The following is a 13985-nucleotide window of genomic DNA, read 5'->3' as shown; positions in this document are numbered from 1 at the left end:
CGTGGTCAGAGGATAAACTGCCACAGGCCACACGTTAATTGGCAGCTGCATGTGGTAACTTGTAGTCTTTACGCAACTTAGCAGCACGGCTACTGTTCCAAAATCATGCCTCGTCCCCCGAGTGCGGGTCTGAGCATGTGTTGATGGATGACTGAACTTGTCTGCTCTTGTCTCTCAGTCAGCGGGGAGAAACACACACCTGAACCCCGGCACACAGAGGGACCTCTGCTGGGTAGCACGGGCCGACTGCACACAAATAAGCTACAGTTTAAAAACGTCTCTCAAAAATATGTCTGTTTGCTTGGATTTCTCTTCATAAAGGGAAGTTGAAACAGAGAAAGCAGGAATCGGGAAAAAAAAATGTTATTTTCATATAGTTGCTGATGGTAAACGATGATCTTCAGAGTGTGTGCGTTTGTGTGTGTGAGTGTGAGTGTGACTGAGATTGAGCCCTTGTGACTTCTGTCAGGCACGCAGGACATCTGAGCGATAATGAGTGCTGCAAGAAATCAATTATGTGCGGTAATTTTCAAAAAGAGCTAATGGAATGAATGCAGAGGCACATGATTAAATGGAAAAAGGGGTCTTCCACATTTCCATTTTAATTCGACTTTTTGTCTGTTTTGAATGACGATTTCTAAACTAATAAAGTGAAGCTGAAAACCGTCACTTGCTTCCAGTGCTAAAGAAAACGGTTGTGGTATTATTTCTGTATTCTGTGTATTTACAGTTGGTACATATAATGCACAAGGCTGCATTGGAAGCGTGTGGAAAAATTTCAACCGCCTGTTCAAGGGGGGAAAACTGACGAAATTATGACGTGTGGATAGTTAGAGCAGCGAAGAATAAGGTTAACAAACACCTTTTTAACTAAAGTAAAAATAGCAAGAGCAACATGAGGAAAAGTAACATGAGACTGTTCTATAATTTAGAAATAGCTCCTTTGAATCTATCATTAACTAGTAAGCTTACTTATTTTACTTTAAGTGTTTGGTTGTTTTTTTTTTACTGTATTCTCGCATTACGGTGGGTTATTATGCATGTTGTGTATGAGATTGATATTTTCCAACTGTGGGAAGAAAAATTATCGAAATGAAAATCATCAGAAAGGAAGTTATGCGAAGTGTAAACAATTAGAGATAAGTTGCTCAATATAGAAGTGAGAAGTTTCAACATGGAGATCTTTATTAAAGCTCAGTTTTCCATTGTACAAATGTCATCATAGTTGAAACTGCATGCAGTGGCTTGGTTTGAGGCACGTTACTAAGGAGAATGAGCGCAGTTGAATACAAATAATAAAACACCCTCCCCCCCCAAAAAGACATTAAATTGCATAACTTAATCTTATCGATGTTGCAAATAAATCCAACTACCAAATTGTGTCCAATATTATCAACCTGTTTTCCATGGAGACATATGCAACAGAAGACACGTGTATAAAAAAGCAGAACAGAGGGACACTAATAGCAGTTACAAGTTAGGAAAACCTTTCATTTTGCATTGAGGGTATTTTTGCCACTACAGGTTAGGGAGAGAACAGAGAATGAGAGGCACAGAGACTAATTCATGAGAACCACTGCGTCCGAGTGAAATGGCTCTATATCAGAGGACAATACACTTTTAAAATCTCAGTTAAACCTGAGCACTGTATTCACTGAGGACTAAATGACGAGACTAGAGATTATGATGTGCTTAATGTTTTGACAACAGAAATAATTAAGCAGGCAATGCCTGTTTGAGACGGTGAAGAGATGGCAACAGACTACCTGACCTTTGACTCTACACAGTGACACACTTAAATAAGGTGAATGTGCCACTGGATGCACGATTCTGCACCAAGGCTTTCTTTACGGGTGGACAAATTTTAAAAAACAAGACTAAATGTGCAAAAATGTGCCCCTGCACAACAAAAGAGCAGCCAAATAATGATATAAAGACAATTAAAATTTCACAAGGGTTATAAACTCTACTGTATTATAATTGTGTTTAGTCAATCCTCCGTTCGTGTTTCGTCTTCAAAAAAAGCATACATAATGAAGCATGAAGAGAAACGGTCATATATCGTCCTGTCCGGAAACATCAAAGTCCAGGTCGAGTCACATCAAGAAATAAACAAAAACAATAGAACAGGCACATACAAAAGGAGCCCATCGTATTGGCCTCCTGCACACTAGTCACCAAACTGAAGCTAATCTTGGCTTGTCTGCTGCCCACCATGGATAACAGCAACAATTCAAGAGCTCTTGTCAACAAATGTAGCCTGGAGAAGATCGTCAAGAGAAGCCCACAATGTTATATATCACCACGGCATATTCTACTTTTGGCAAAACAAAAAGCTTAAGAATTATTGATTGGTCACGTAGGTTGCTGTTTTTGGTTTTTACCTGAAAAACAGACAACCTTCTTCATAGCACAGTATACAGGCAGAAACTGAAATATAACAAATGGAGAAGATAGTCTGAGGTTAAAAAATAGTCGGACCCACAACTATGAAACAAAAACATAATTGACAAAAAAAGGCAGAAAACAATAGCTGGCACTCTCCTTCAGTTCGTGACCCTTTTGTTTGCTTGTTTAGCTTCTCCCTAAATGCAACCTGAGGCACAACATCAATATCCACTTTCTGAGCTTTTCACAGCCTTTTGCCACTTGCCTTTAATGGTTGACCTTAAAAAAGGAAGCAGCAATTTACCTTTTCATCAGAGAGGAAATACATTGATGTGCATGGATCAAAAGTGACAATATATTTATCAATAACCAACATTAATCAATCCCTATCGCCAAAAATATTAAGACCAGAGAGGGGTGGTGGAGAGGGCAGAGTAGAAGCGCCTCTGCATGTGCGCCCGTCACAGTACGGTCTGCCTTCCGTGGGAATGTTGAAGAGAGGGAGAGCAGGAGGGAGGGAAGGGGGAGATGGGAAGAGGAATTCTCCAGCCCCCGCTGAGATCTGTTGAGAGTGTTTGTGCATTGTGTGTGTGTGTCTGTGTGTGTGTGTGTACGAGTGTGTGTGTGTGTCCCATCGGCGTCATGCGTTTTATTCCCACTCTGTGGTTCCAGGTGGTTTGGAGGTCAGATCATACATGACTCTGGAGATGCCTGGGATCTTCTTGATCTCATTTACCATCTTCAGCACCACCTGCAAAAACGGATGACAAGACAAACGACTCTTAAAATGTTGAAAACGTAAAGAGAGAACCATATTTAAAACGTTCTGGGCCGGCTAATGCTCAAACCCTTAACATAGGTTTAGTATCTATGATGGTAAGATAACACCAAGAGGAAGTTGAGAGCTTGAACCATGGCATACCTCCTCTGGGATATGGTTGCCTGGCATGGCAGGGATGCCGGTCATGAAATCGCTGGTGATGAAGGTGCGGACCACCACAGAGCGCCGGCAGGATGGCTGTTTTTGCAAAGGGTCACGGTCAAAGTGCAGAGGGGTCAAGATGACTGGCATCTGGCTGATCTTACCGGAAAAGCCTGCAAAAGAGAACATTTTTTCAAACAACTATGACAAAAAAAATTTAAAAACACAAAAGTACCTTCACTGTCTTAGACTAAATCTAAAAATGTATATATGTACAAATTAATGAAATAATGTCTGTCTGTATGGCAGATTGGGGCAATTACCTAATAAATTTGGAAAGATGTCTTTTGAAATATCTTAATTAAGCAGAATAGAATGACCTTAGACTCCTTTAGATCATTTATCCACTCTACACTATAGAGAGAAACCAAAGACAGTCGGGAACAGACGTATCACAAGAACCAGTATGTGGTTTGCCTCTGCGGAAACGTGAAATTCCTCATGTGGATGCAAGTAAGCAGACAAGTTGACTATTCTTGAAAGGTATATGAACATATTAATACCAGGCTTCGGCTCTAGAGTTTGTTAAGAGAGTGCTGTGGTTTTGCATTTACTCAAGTTGCTCACACACTCACTAAATATACCCCCCCACCCCCCCCTCTAATTATATGTAATACTTCAATACATATGGTTGAATTAAAACGACTATACACACACACACTTACCCGACTCTCTAAGGATAGTGTGAGCTACAAAGTCAGCCTGTCTGAGTGTGCTCAGAACGCCGGTGGTCAGGAAGGTTGGAGTAATGTCTGTTGGCGGCTCTTTCACGTGAGACCCAAACACATACACGACTCTGGAAAAAAGAAGAGACGTGAATGAATGGATGAGTGTCAACAGAATACACACAGTGTCTAAAGTGGCATAAAACTAGGGATGGAGAGCAAAGCGGCGTGTATTACCTATTGATAGTATGGCACATGCGAGGGATTAGTCTGGACAGGAACATGAGAGATTCCCAGTGTGGCGACTCTTTACTTGTGATACCGCACACGTAACTGTAGGACCGGCAATCCCCCTGAGACAGAAGATGTGATTTACAGTCATTTATAAATTAGGCTTATTAGAAAGTCAGAGCAACAAAGAAAATAAAACAAGAGAACACAAATCTGCAACAAATGTTGGATTAGCGTAGTCACTTTCCAAACATGTCCTTTATAAATAAGTTTCTATATATAAAGTGTACACATCACATCCGTCTGTCTGTTTTCACTTCCAAAAAAAACCCAGGCAATAAACACTGCCTGTGTTCGTCCACCGTCTCCTGTCTGCCCCACAATTTGAGGTTACGGGTGATTTAAAACTCAAACAGGAAGTACTCGGGCACGCCCACACCCACGGTCACTGTGAAACAGAACAGGTCCGTAAAAATTACTGGAAAAATTATGTTTGCCATGTTTATCTACCGAGAGGTTGAGGGAGAAACTAAAACATGTCACAATATTTACAACAGACCGATTCCTTGTCTCGGAAGAGAGACAGAGAGAGAGAGACAGAGTCAAAAAGAAAAAAACTCAAAGGCTTTGTGTGGGTAGGAGAGGGGGGGAGGGATGTCTCGTGGTTAACCACAAAGTTATAGTTAAAACACAGCGAGACAAACGGCAAAAGTGAGGAACAGCGGTTCTCGCTTCCCCTGCTTTTAAACATTCATCTGCCGTTCAAAAGACATTTGAACCACACATGTGAATCAAAAAACTCCTAAACAAATGAGCTATGTTTAGATCAACCTACAAAATGTCCTTCTTAACTGTTGCTTGAGCTTTTAAGAAGCCACCGTAGCAAGACTGCTTTCAAACTATTTTGACTGCAAATTAAAGCAATCGGGCTGCACGTCACCTAAAGCATTACTTACATGTGAGACAGGTTACAAGATTTTGCGGGACAACAAAAAGCAACATGCAAAAATTCAGAGCGACTGGTTGGATTTGAGGAATTGATTGAGCATTGATTGAGCAGCTAGTTTACCTGGACGCCGACAGTTTTGATGGGCAGCAGGAAGGCATTGAGTGAATGAAGGCTGGTGATCTGCAAGAGCTTCTCTTCCTCCTCGTCTGATATGCACGACTTGACTCTCTGCAGCAAGGTATGGGGCTGGAGGGGGAGAGAGAGAGAATTGGAAACCAGTACGTAAAACTGGAGCTGCGAGGACAGAGAGCTCAGAAATAGCTCTGTCTATGTTGTGACTACTTTTGAAACTAATTTTATGAACACTTCTCATTTCCCAGCTTTCCAATGACTCCGTCATCTTAGTCAGTAGAGCCACAAAAACCCTGATTCATAAAGTCAAAGTAGATCAACACAGAACTTCAATCACTTATGAAATGAACAGCTGTTCTGCATGTCACAGCAAATAGGTCCACGGTTCTATTGTCAGACCAGCAGCAGCAAACAATCAATATGAACTTCTGTCAATCGGCTATTTTTTCAGGGTGACGGGAACCAAAAACAAAAGAAGACACAAAACATCTTGAAATCCTCAGAATTATGTGGCTTTGTTACAATGTGGTCAACTATCATAATAAATGGTCACAAATGTTTTACAGAGCGCTCTACTGTTTGGATTATTACTTTGCATCTGTATTGCTAAATTGTGTGAAAAATTAACCGAGTTGCCAAGAAATGCAGGGTACACGCTAATGGGTCAGTAGACAGTAATACATATAATGAAGTCCACACATTGTTTATTTTCATACAGCACTTTAATGACCAAATGTTTCACAGGTAGTTTGTGATGTTTTGAGTTGAACCATTTGGTGGATCCCCTGAATGTATTGGAAGGGACAATCTTTCATCCAACTTTTATTTGTTTGGATCAATGTACTACCACTAATATTGTTCATCAGTAATTTTACAGAAAGCTAAGAGGGTCGTTTTTCAGCAAACAGGGATTAAATTAGTATTTAAAAATGTGCACACATCATCCAAACTGCAGGAAGAGGCATTTTCACAGTAATTCATTTGCTGCCCATAAGTTGCAAATACATGACTTATGAAGCCGTTTCTGATATTTCCCTAAAACATCAGATGACTAGTTATTACAATTGATTAATGTATCTGCATTGATCTGACCTTTTTGACACTTGCAGAGAAGTCTGTGATGATTTTGAGGATGTTGTTTGTTTCAGCAAAGTCCTTACAGATGTAGGGCTCCTCTGCACAAATCACTCTGATGGACAAACCCGGGCCTAAAAAAGGCAAAGCAGAAAAAAGATGCACTTTTTTTAAAGCAAATATAGGAGCAACGTGAGGACACTTTTGAGTCTGAATTAGGTAAATGAGTACATGAGGGAAAGAGACACAGGTCAAGAAAGGAGAAATCCTTACTAAACATGATATGAATAATCATTTTTGTCAGAGCGGTCACATCATTGGCATGCGTTCAAGTACTTGCCAGGGAAAGGGTGTCGGGAGACAATCTCCTCTGGCAGGCCCAGCTCTCTCCCCAGCGCTCTGACCTCATCTTTATGGAAATCTTTCAGTGGTTCGATTACTTTTCCCTGGAGGATCACAAAGCAGTGGAATCAGCATTACAACAGAGTGAGGTACTGTACATGCTTAGGTGTTGCGCAGTTGTGCGTTGATATAAAAGTGGGCTGAAGGAAACAACTAACAGAACGTGAGCCATAAACAGCTTATAAGCATGAGATTGAATGAAGATTGAATGCTCCTTCGAGATACTGAACAACTGTTGAAGAAAGAACGCCTCTTAAGGGGATGATGGATTATGTAGAAAAACATTTTTCAATTTACAAAAAGTGAAAGATGTTTAGCTGTTTGCTGTCCTCCTAGTGTTTGTGTGGACATTTGCATGTGTCCAGTACCTCATCTCGGAGTTTGCGGATGAGCTCAGTATCATTGTGATGCGTTTTGATGACATCTGCCTTGCCGCTGGCAAGATGAGAGGCACTCTCAATGAGATCGGGCCGCAAAGTACCCTGGGCCAGAAAAACCTCTTCAGGCTTCAGATTTAACTCTCCTATAACTTCATTTGCCACCTGTGAAGCAACGAATGCAAAAACGTCAGATACAACAGTGGAATAGTAAACTTCATAAACAAACCAGCCATATTGACACTGACCATGTGATAAATGATGACGTATTGCATGTCGGGCAGTTAAGCTGGCAGGTTGAAATACAAATGTGATGTGTAACAAAAACATCTTATCTAGCACTTTTCACAAAAGAATTGATAAAGACCAAATACTCACTTTGACAAATGTATCCCCAATGATTTTCCTTTTCTCTTCTGGGTTGGTCGTCATATTCAAAGTCTTGCTGATGCGTTTTCGTGGTGTCCTGTCCTCCTCAGAGATGGGGAGGGTTGTCGTTCCGTTGTAGAAGGTGTGAGCAGCGTTCACCACTAAATAGAGCGACATTTTAGAGAAGAAAAATAAATAAATAAATAATACATTATTGTATTTGGATACCGATTAGTTATTTAGTCCACAGTCTGTCAAATATAATGATAACTACCCATTACATGGCAATATAAACTGCAATAATAAGTATAAAGGATGCACGCCCTTGACTTGTAAGGTCTTATTGTAGCAGCCCTGCCTCATATAGACCACCAGGACTTTGGTCCCTACCTTTGAGTTTGATGCCCAGCTTGGTGAGGGCCTCCTCCACACTCTGACTCTCTCTCTTCCGCATGAAGCCGTTGTCGATGTGAACCGCTATCACCTGGTCCGGGTTTAGCGCTTTGTTTAGTAGAGCTGTGCAAACTGTTGAGTCTACCCCGCCACTCAGCAGCACCTGATTAAAACATTAGAGAAAGTCACTAACGGTGCAGTCACATAGTTGAGCAGTGACATCCAACCACTGCTTGATTAAGGAGGAATTCTCCGACTCTGTCTCGCTCGCCAAACAACTGTATGTTTAATCTTGTTTTATGTTAGCGTCCCAACGCATTGGTCATGTTGTCTTTGACATATCTGGTGTTTTGTCTGATAGCAGGCTATAAAATATTAGGCATTGTCAACTCAATCAAAACAGAAATACAGGACTACAGCCTTGACACTGCTTTAGTTATATTAGCTGACTATTAACACTTCTGACTCACAAAGCCGAATGGACGGTAAGGAGCATGACGAGAGACTACAGACAGTGAAACACGTATCTCGCAGACTATAGTTCAAGAACAAGAAACAGAGGCTGCTTGTATTTCTTTAAATATAATATGTGCCTTGAGGTCATTTCTTCCACTCATTTATCGCTTTCACAATCCCCCCCGAGATGAGGCCCAGTTAGAAGACGCTCAGGGAGTCGACTACCTCTTTTCAGATAAAACAGGGTTTAATTTGAGAGTTTAATTGGTTCTACTTTGCTTCCCACCACCACCACTGCTGCTGCTGCTGTCCTGACTTCCTGAGTGGCTACTAAATATCAGAGTCAGCAACCCAGCTTTTGACTTTAGTCAAATTATCTCCCATTGTTGGTTCAAACGTGCTAAAAAATTATTTTCTTCCTTTTTAATCTGCCGTTCTTCAATTTTTCCTCCTTTTTTTAAAAGTCATGTGCACTAAAAATGTTTGGATTAGAACGCACAATCATGAAACTTTGGGCAGTTTTACTCACCAGCACTTTAGACTTGTTTACTTTTTCTTTGATTTCGTCGATGCAGACCTGTTGGCGGTTGTGTACGGTAAAATTACTGGTGCATCCTGCTATCTCAAACAGGAAGTTACGCAGCATCTCGATGCCTCTCTCCGTCAGGTCGACTTCAGGGTGAAACTGTGTCCCATACAGTTTCTTCTGTTCGTTAGCAATCCCTGGTGGGGACATTAGATGTGCCGAAGGACTGTTAACATTGCTATTCATCCTCTTTGAATGACACTTTAAAAAAAATATATAAAAACAGAATTAATTTAAATATATTTGAAAAAAATAAAAAACTATATGAAAAATGTAGCACTTGAGGCAGTGCATGCACAGTCTGTTTTTTTTCTTCAAACAAAAACAAACAAATATAGGTGTTTATCTAATTTTAGATCAAGTTAATAACAGGTCACAGTTCATTTCGCGTGTTCCTCACCGGCAATGATTGTCCCTGATTGGGCCACAACTTTAAAGCCATCGGCCACTTTATCCACACTATCTCCATGGGTCAGCAGGACCAATTCCTCCTTCTGAAGGCCCCTGAGAAGATAAACACACACACACTAACATCAGAGGAAGATGTGCAGCGTTTAATGTTAAACGTTTACATGCCTGCTTTCGCTGGGTGCGTAAAAGTTAAGTGTGAGAGGCAGACGGTAATAAAAAGACTGCGGTCGTCTATTTTAGACTCTGCAGTATTTGTGTAACAACCAAAGGTAAATATGTGACTGCCGGACTGCTTCTGCAGGTTATATAGTAAATATGGCCCAGAGGCAAACCTGTTGAGCAGCAGTCTTTTTTTATTGCACAGCCCACAACCTTTTGTCTTCCATTATTTAAGAGAAGAGACAGTACTCTAAGTTTGCAGACTGATCTAGAAGGGATTTTGTGAATTTGCATCTTTGTAGAGTTGAGTGACAGGATGATTCCAGTGGCTATCTTCAATATGTTAAAGTCATGCTCCATCTGCAGCCACATGCAGAGGGCGGGCCCAACCCTAGAGCCTCCTTCCACGTACTAATTTTTGCTTTTCATTGTGCATCACACCATTTTGTTCATGCCCCAAGTGTATTTGTATGTTTTGTCCTCATCCACAAACTCCCAGTATGTTTAAAAATCCAAGGATGTGTAAGAATCTGGTTAAAAAAAAATTGTGATCCACTTGAGCAACGATATTACCTGAAGAGAGAACAAGTGTTGTCCAGTCCAATGGTAAACACACCATCTTCCCTGACACTCTTTTTGTGTACTGTGCCGCCAAAAACTTTGTTCATCATCTGAAAGACACACGCAGAGCAAAGTTAACACTTGGACACAAAGATGACATGTCAGTGTGATGCCAGATGTCTAGAGAAATGAGCAAGAGAACGGATGGCTGTTGGTTTTAGTTTCCAGGCAAGCTAGGAAAATTGAGCGAGTAATGTCCCTCAGCTTGTGTCAAAGTGCCCTTGAAGAATGTGGTGAAGTCCCAGCTGACCCAGGAGAGCTGAGCAGCAGCCTCGGGTAGACAGATCTTTAAGTCTAGATACTCATTGTGAATGTGTGACACGAATGCTTCCTGGAACAAATGATTAACCACTAGAAAATCCTCACATCACAGAAGTTTACTGTGTATGCATGCATCCACATAGATACCTGCATCCCATAGCAAATCCCAAGGACCGGCTTTCCTATAGTGAATATGGCAGGGTCAAACCAGGGGGCATCTTCTGCATACACAGAAGCAGGACCTCCTGAAATGATGATTGCCCTAAGAAGGGGAACAGAGAGAAAACAATCACACCGAAATTTATTATAAAACACTTCCATAATGACAGAGTAATGTAATAGCAATGCTATAATGCAATATTTAAAAAAACATCTGGTTTATATGCTTCTCATATCTGTACCTGTAGCCCTGTTCTCTGATGGCGAAGGCCGGGGTCTCCAAAGGCAGGATCTCAGAGCGTACAAACATCTCCCGTACCCGTCTGTCAATCACCTTGCCATACTGGGCCCCAGCATCCAGGATCGCCACCGCGCCCTCACATGATCCATTCTGCTCTGCGCTGCTGATCTCCAGCTGTGGACACACAGACACACACACACACATACACAAATCCCCAGTGTTGATTTAAGCTTCTGTGTTGAGCTGAGCGGGTAAAAAAGTATATACACAGTCTCTTATGTACACAAGTATTTGCTAAAGGATTTTGACAAGCATGCAGAAAAAGTTTCCATAATGCTGTCCTTAAAGTCGACAGTTTGGTGGATGTTAGGTAGCAACTCCTCCTCAGCTTTACTCCACTTCAGACATCCCCGTGCAAAATGTGACCTGATAAAGCCTAACATAATTATGAACATGTGACAGTCAAAACGTGAAACGTGGTGTGACCAGTCAGCCAATCAGTAAAATCACATGAAACCTACAAGTCAGTCAAAGGGCGATTATCTATTTCGATTTGACATAACTTTCCAGTCTGAATGTTTTTATAAACATATACACATGTGCAAGTTTGGAAAGCAAATACAGTACAATAACTAGAGAGATGCCAGATCACTGATAGACAGTTAAACTCCATAACAAACAAAAAAAAAAAAACCTTTAACGGAGGTAGATCCCACGTGGTTTGATGAAACACTTCCGCTGTAGATGTTTTCTAAAAACAACTTGCATTAGGCATCACCTCAGTTTCAGTTGGCGTATTAACGTTGAAACAAATCGGCGCATCTCAACAACAATATAAAACGACAGTTTTACTTTAGCAAATCAGCGGACATACAGACATTAGTGGCTTCTGTTGTCAGAAACGGAACGTTAACCGCTAGTTGGCTCTTTCTAGCTTCGTGACGATGTTAGCAACCCTATCAGTTAACGTCCATTAGCTTTAAGTATGTGACAGGCAGCCGAGTGAAATAAACCAGTAACCCACGGGTTTAATGTCACTTTACAAAATGAAAGCCAGAACAGTCACAATACACGACTTTCGTTACAAGCCGGGCTCGAGCTAGCTAACAGATATTCCGTGTAGCATGCTAGGTCACGGGCAGTATAAACAGCGGTAATCACCATTAGCTTGTTAGCAGCACGTCCCGAAGCGCAGCTGGCTAACTTAGCGGAGCTATGCTAAAAACCCACGCGGTGCGTGAAGGCGATGGGTCTTGGGGAGGGAGCCACCATGGGAAGAGGGCAGACACGACTAGAGTTTAAACGTGTGAAATACTTCTGATACTCGTAAATGAGATATCCTGTGCGGCTAAGAGGTACGTGTTCATGTTATACTGCAACAGGCAACAGCGTATTTGGACCTCCTCGGCAGAGCTGGTGATACCGCTGCATGCTCTCTAACTTTCCCCCCTCCGGAGGTACACACAGGCCGTAATTAACCGGGGAGGGGGGGACTACACGGGGAATCTTCACACCGGGAACCGGTCAATCGGGCTATTAAGTATCGAAAGCAGCGGGTCGTCCCCGTACCACTGACCTTGCTGTCTCCGTTGCACAGAGCCATGGAGAACTGCCGTGTGGTGGAATGAGCTCTCTACTTCGCCTCGGTGTCCCAGGTCTCAGAGAGAGAGAGAGAGAGAAAGAGAGACACACAAACAGAGAGAGAGAGAGAGCGAGAGAGAGAGAAAGAGACACACACAAACACAGAGAGAGAGAGAGCGAGAGAGAGAGGCTACTGGTTAGCTTCTGGCTCAACACGCCGACTACTGTTTCAAAAGCAGATTTGGGTCCTAGGGGTTTGAAGATGGGCTGTCACAGACTCCTACTCCGGCAGAGAATAATTTTCACAGCGGGGGGAACAGACTAAATGGAAGAGCCATGTACCGCCATGGGGTGGAGCACAAAGTTAAATAACACGAAAGGAGAGTAAAGAACAGGGGCCCCAAGAGGGCTGGCCTTAAGGGCATGGTAGAATTTGACTGACCTTGTTAAAAATAGTGGTGGCAATTGAGTGCCTAATTTTTTTTAAACACGTACATGGTATATTAGTTTAATAGCAAGGTGTTTAGTTATGTTCCCATCTCCCAGGATATTTGCCAATCCTTAACCGCAGAGGTATCCAAAGCAAGAAAATTATATACAATTTAATTGTATTTTGAATGTTTCCTGATTCACCAAACAGTACTGAAAGATCTCAACTAAAGACAAAACTGTGGGCTAGTACAGGGCACAGTTGAGTGAATAAACATGTTATAAATTATTTTATTTTGCAGTATGAGTATTTTTCATAATATAGACATGTTTCTGAAAAATGTCTGTAGATTAAAGAAAATATGTTTTGTTTTTCAGCTTATCCAGTGAATTACATATGTGACTAATTAATTACCTAATCTCTATTTAATCTTATACATTTAAAATAATCTCACAGTTAACACAGGCTCACTTTATATGTTGTTGTATCACCCAATGTAAAAAAAAAAGTCCAGTGATGAAAAAAGTCATGTTAATATAGATTCTACAAGCACATGTCTCATACCTCAGACTCTTGTCAGGCAGAGGCAGTAAGCATGTGAGAGGAACCCCTTGTACTTTAACACATATACTCCACTATATGTTACACAACATTTCTTCTTGCCATTTATTTTTACCTCTAGGCTCATCGTTCATGTGTGACTGTTTGCTATTCCCATTTATTTCTTGATTTAGTTAATAATAATGTAGTTGCATTACTCATATTTTTTTTCGACATAAAGATTCTTGCATTCTCTCAGAAACTTTGTACCTGCTTTACTGAAAGCTAAAGAGAAAACATAACTTCAAGTGTCAAATGGGCAGATGTCAAAGTCCACTTTGTAAGAGGCCCTTGGAGGTGCATCTAATTACATTATTAATGGTGGCATATCATTTGGATTTCCCTAAATCTCCCCCAAATTTCAAAGGAGCGATACAGAAAAGTTCTTGCAAAACGCAAGATAAATAATAAAAGGTTACTTATATGAATCATAGGTCCAGAGGTAAAAACTGAAAACTTAATAAATATGCCTGTGTTGGGATATTAAAACATCTAAAGGCACATAACGAAAGGTTGAG

At 41.2% G+C, this 13985-nt stretch overlaps 1 protein-coding gene across 1 annotated transcript; it reads right to left on the bottom strand.

Annotated features, from left to right (window-relative positions):
- Positions 1–1164: 1164 nt before the first annotated feature.
- Positions 1165–12788, bottom strand: gmps (guanine monophosphate synthase). The gene is made up of 16 exons (XM_068585566.1): positions 12433–12788; positions 10858–11030; positions 10604–10718; positions 10148–10245; positions 9405–9508; positions 8948–9141; positions 7960–8125; positions 7579–7730; positions 7192–7365; positions 6762–6867; positions 6440–6555; positions 5336–5461; positions 4273–4388; positions 4036–4166; positions 3311–3483; positions 1165–3139 (listed from the first exon to the last, which is right to left on the bottom strand). Exons 1-16 carry the CDS (start codon positions 12457–12459, stop codon positions 3038–3040), a joined length of 2073 nt encoding a protein of 690 aa, XP_068441667.1. The 5' UTR covers positions 12460–12788; the 3' UTR covers positions 1165–3037.
- Positions 12789–13985: the final 1197 nt, after the last annotated feature.

Source organism: Clinocottus analis, unplaced genomic scaffold (assembly GCF_023055335.1).
Source record: "Clinocottus analis isolate CAN_PGR_092001 unplaced genomic scaffold, fCliAna1.0.p SCAF_2, whole genome shotgun sequence".
Classification (NCBI taxonomy): domain Eukaryota; kingdom Metazoa; phylum Chordata; class Actinopteri; order Perciformes; family Cottidae; genus Clinocottus; species Clinocottus analis.
The sequence above is the reverse complement of the archived record's forward strand: the minus strand, read 5'-3'. Positions and strand labels throughout refer to the sequence as shown.

Bases quoted from the DNA above. Each gene is read 5' to 3' on its own strand.
- gmps (XM_068585566.1), bottom strand. From the start codon at position 12,459: ATGGCTCTGTGCAACGGAGACAGCAAG. The intron at 10,246-10,603 runs GTATCTATGTGG...TGTGTCTTTCAG, and splicing joins GGATTTGCTATGGGATGCAG to ATGATGAACAAAGTTTTTGG. The intron at 5,462-6,439 runs GTCAGATCAATG...CTCCCCCTCCAG, and splicing joins TCTCTGCAAGTGTCAAAAAG to CCCCATACCTTGCTGCAGAG.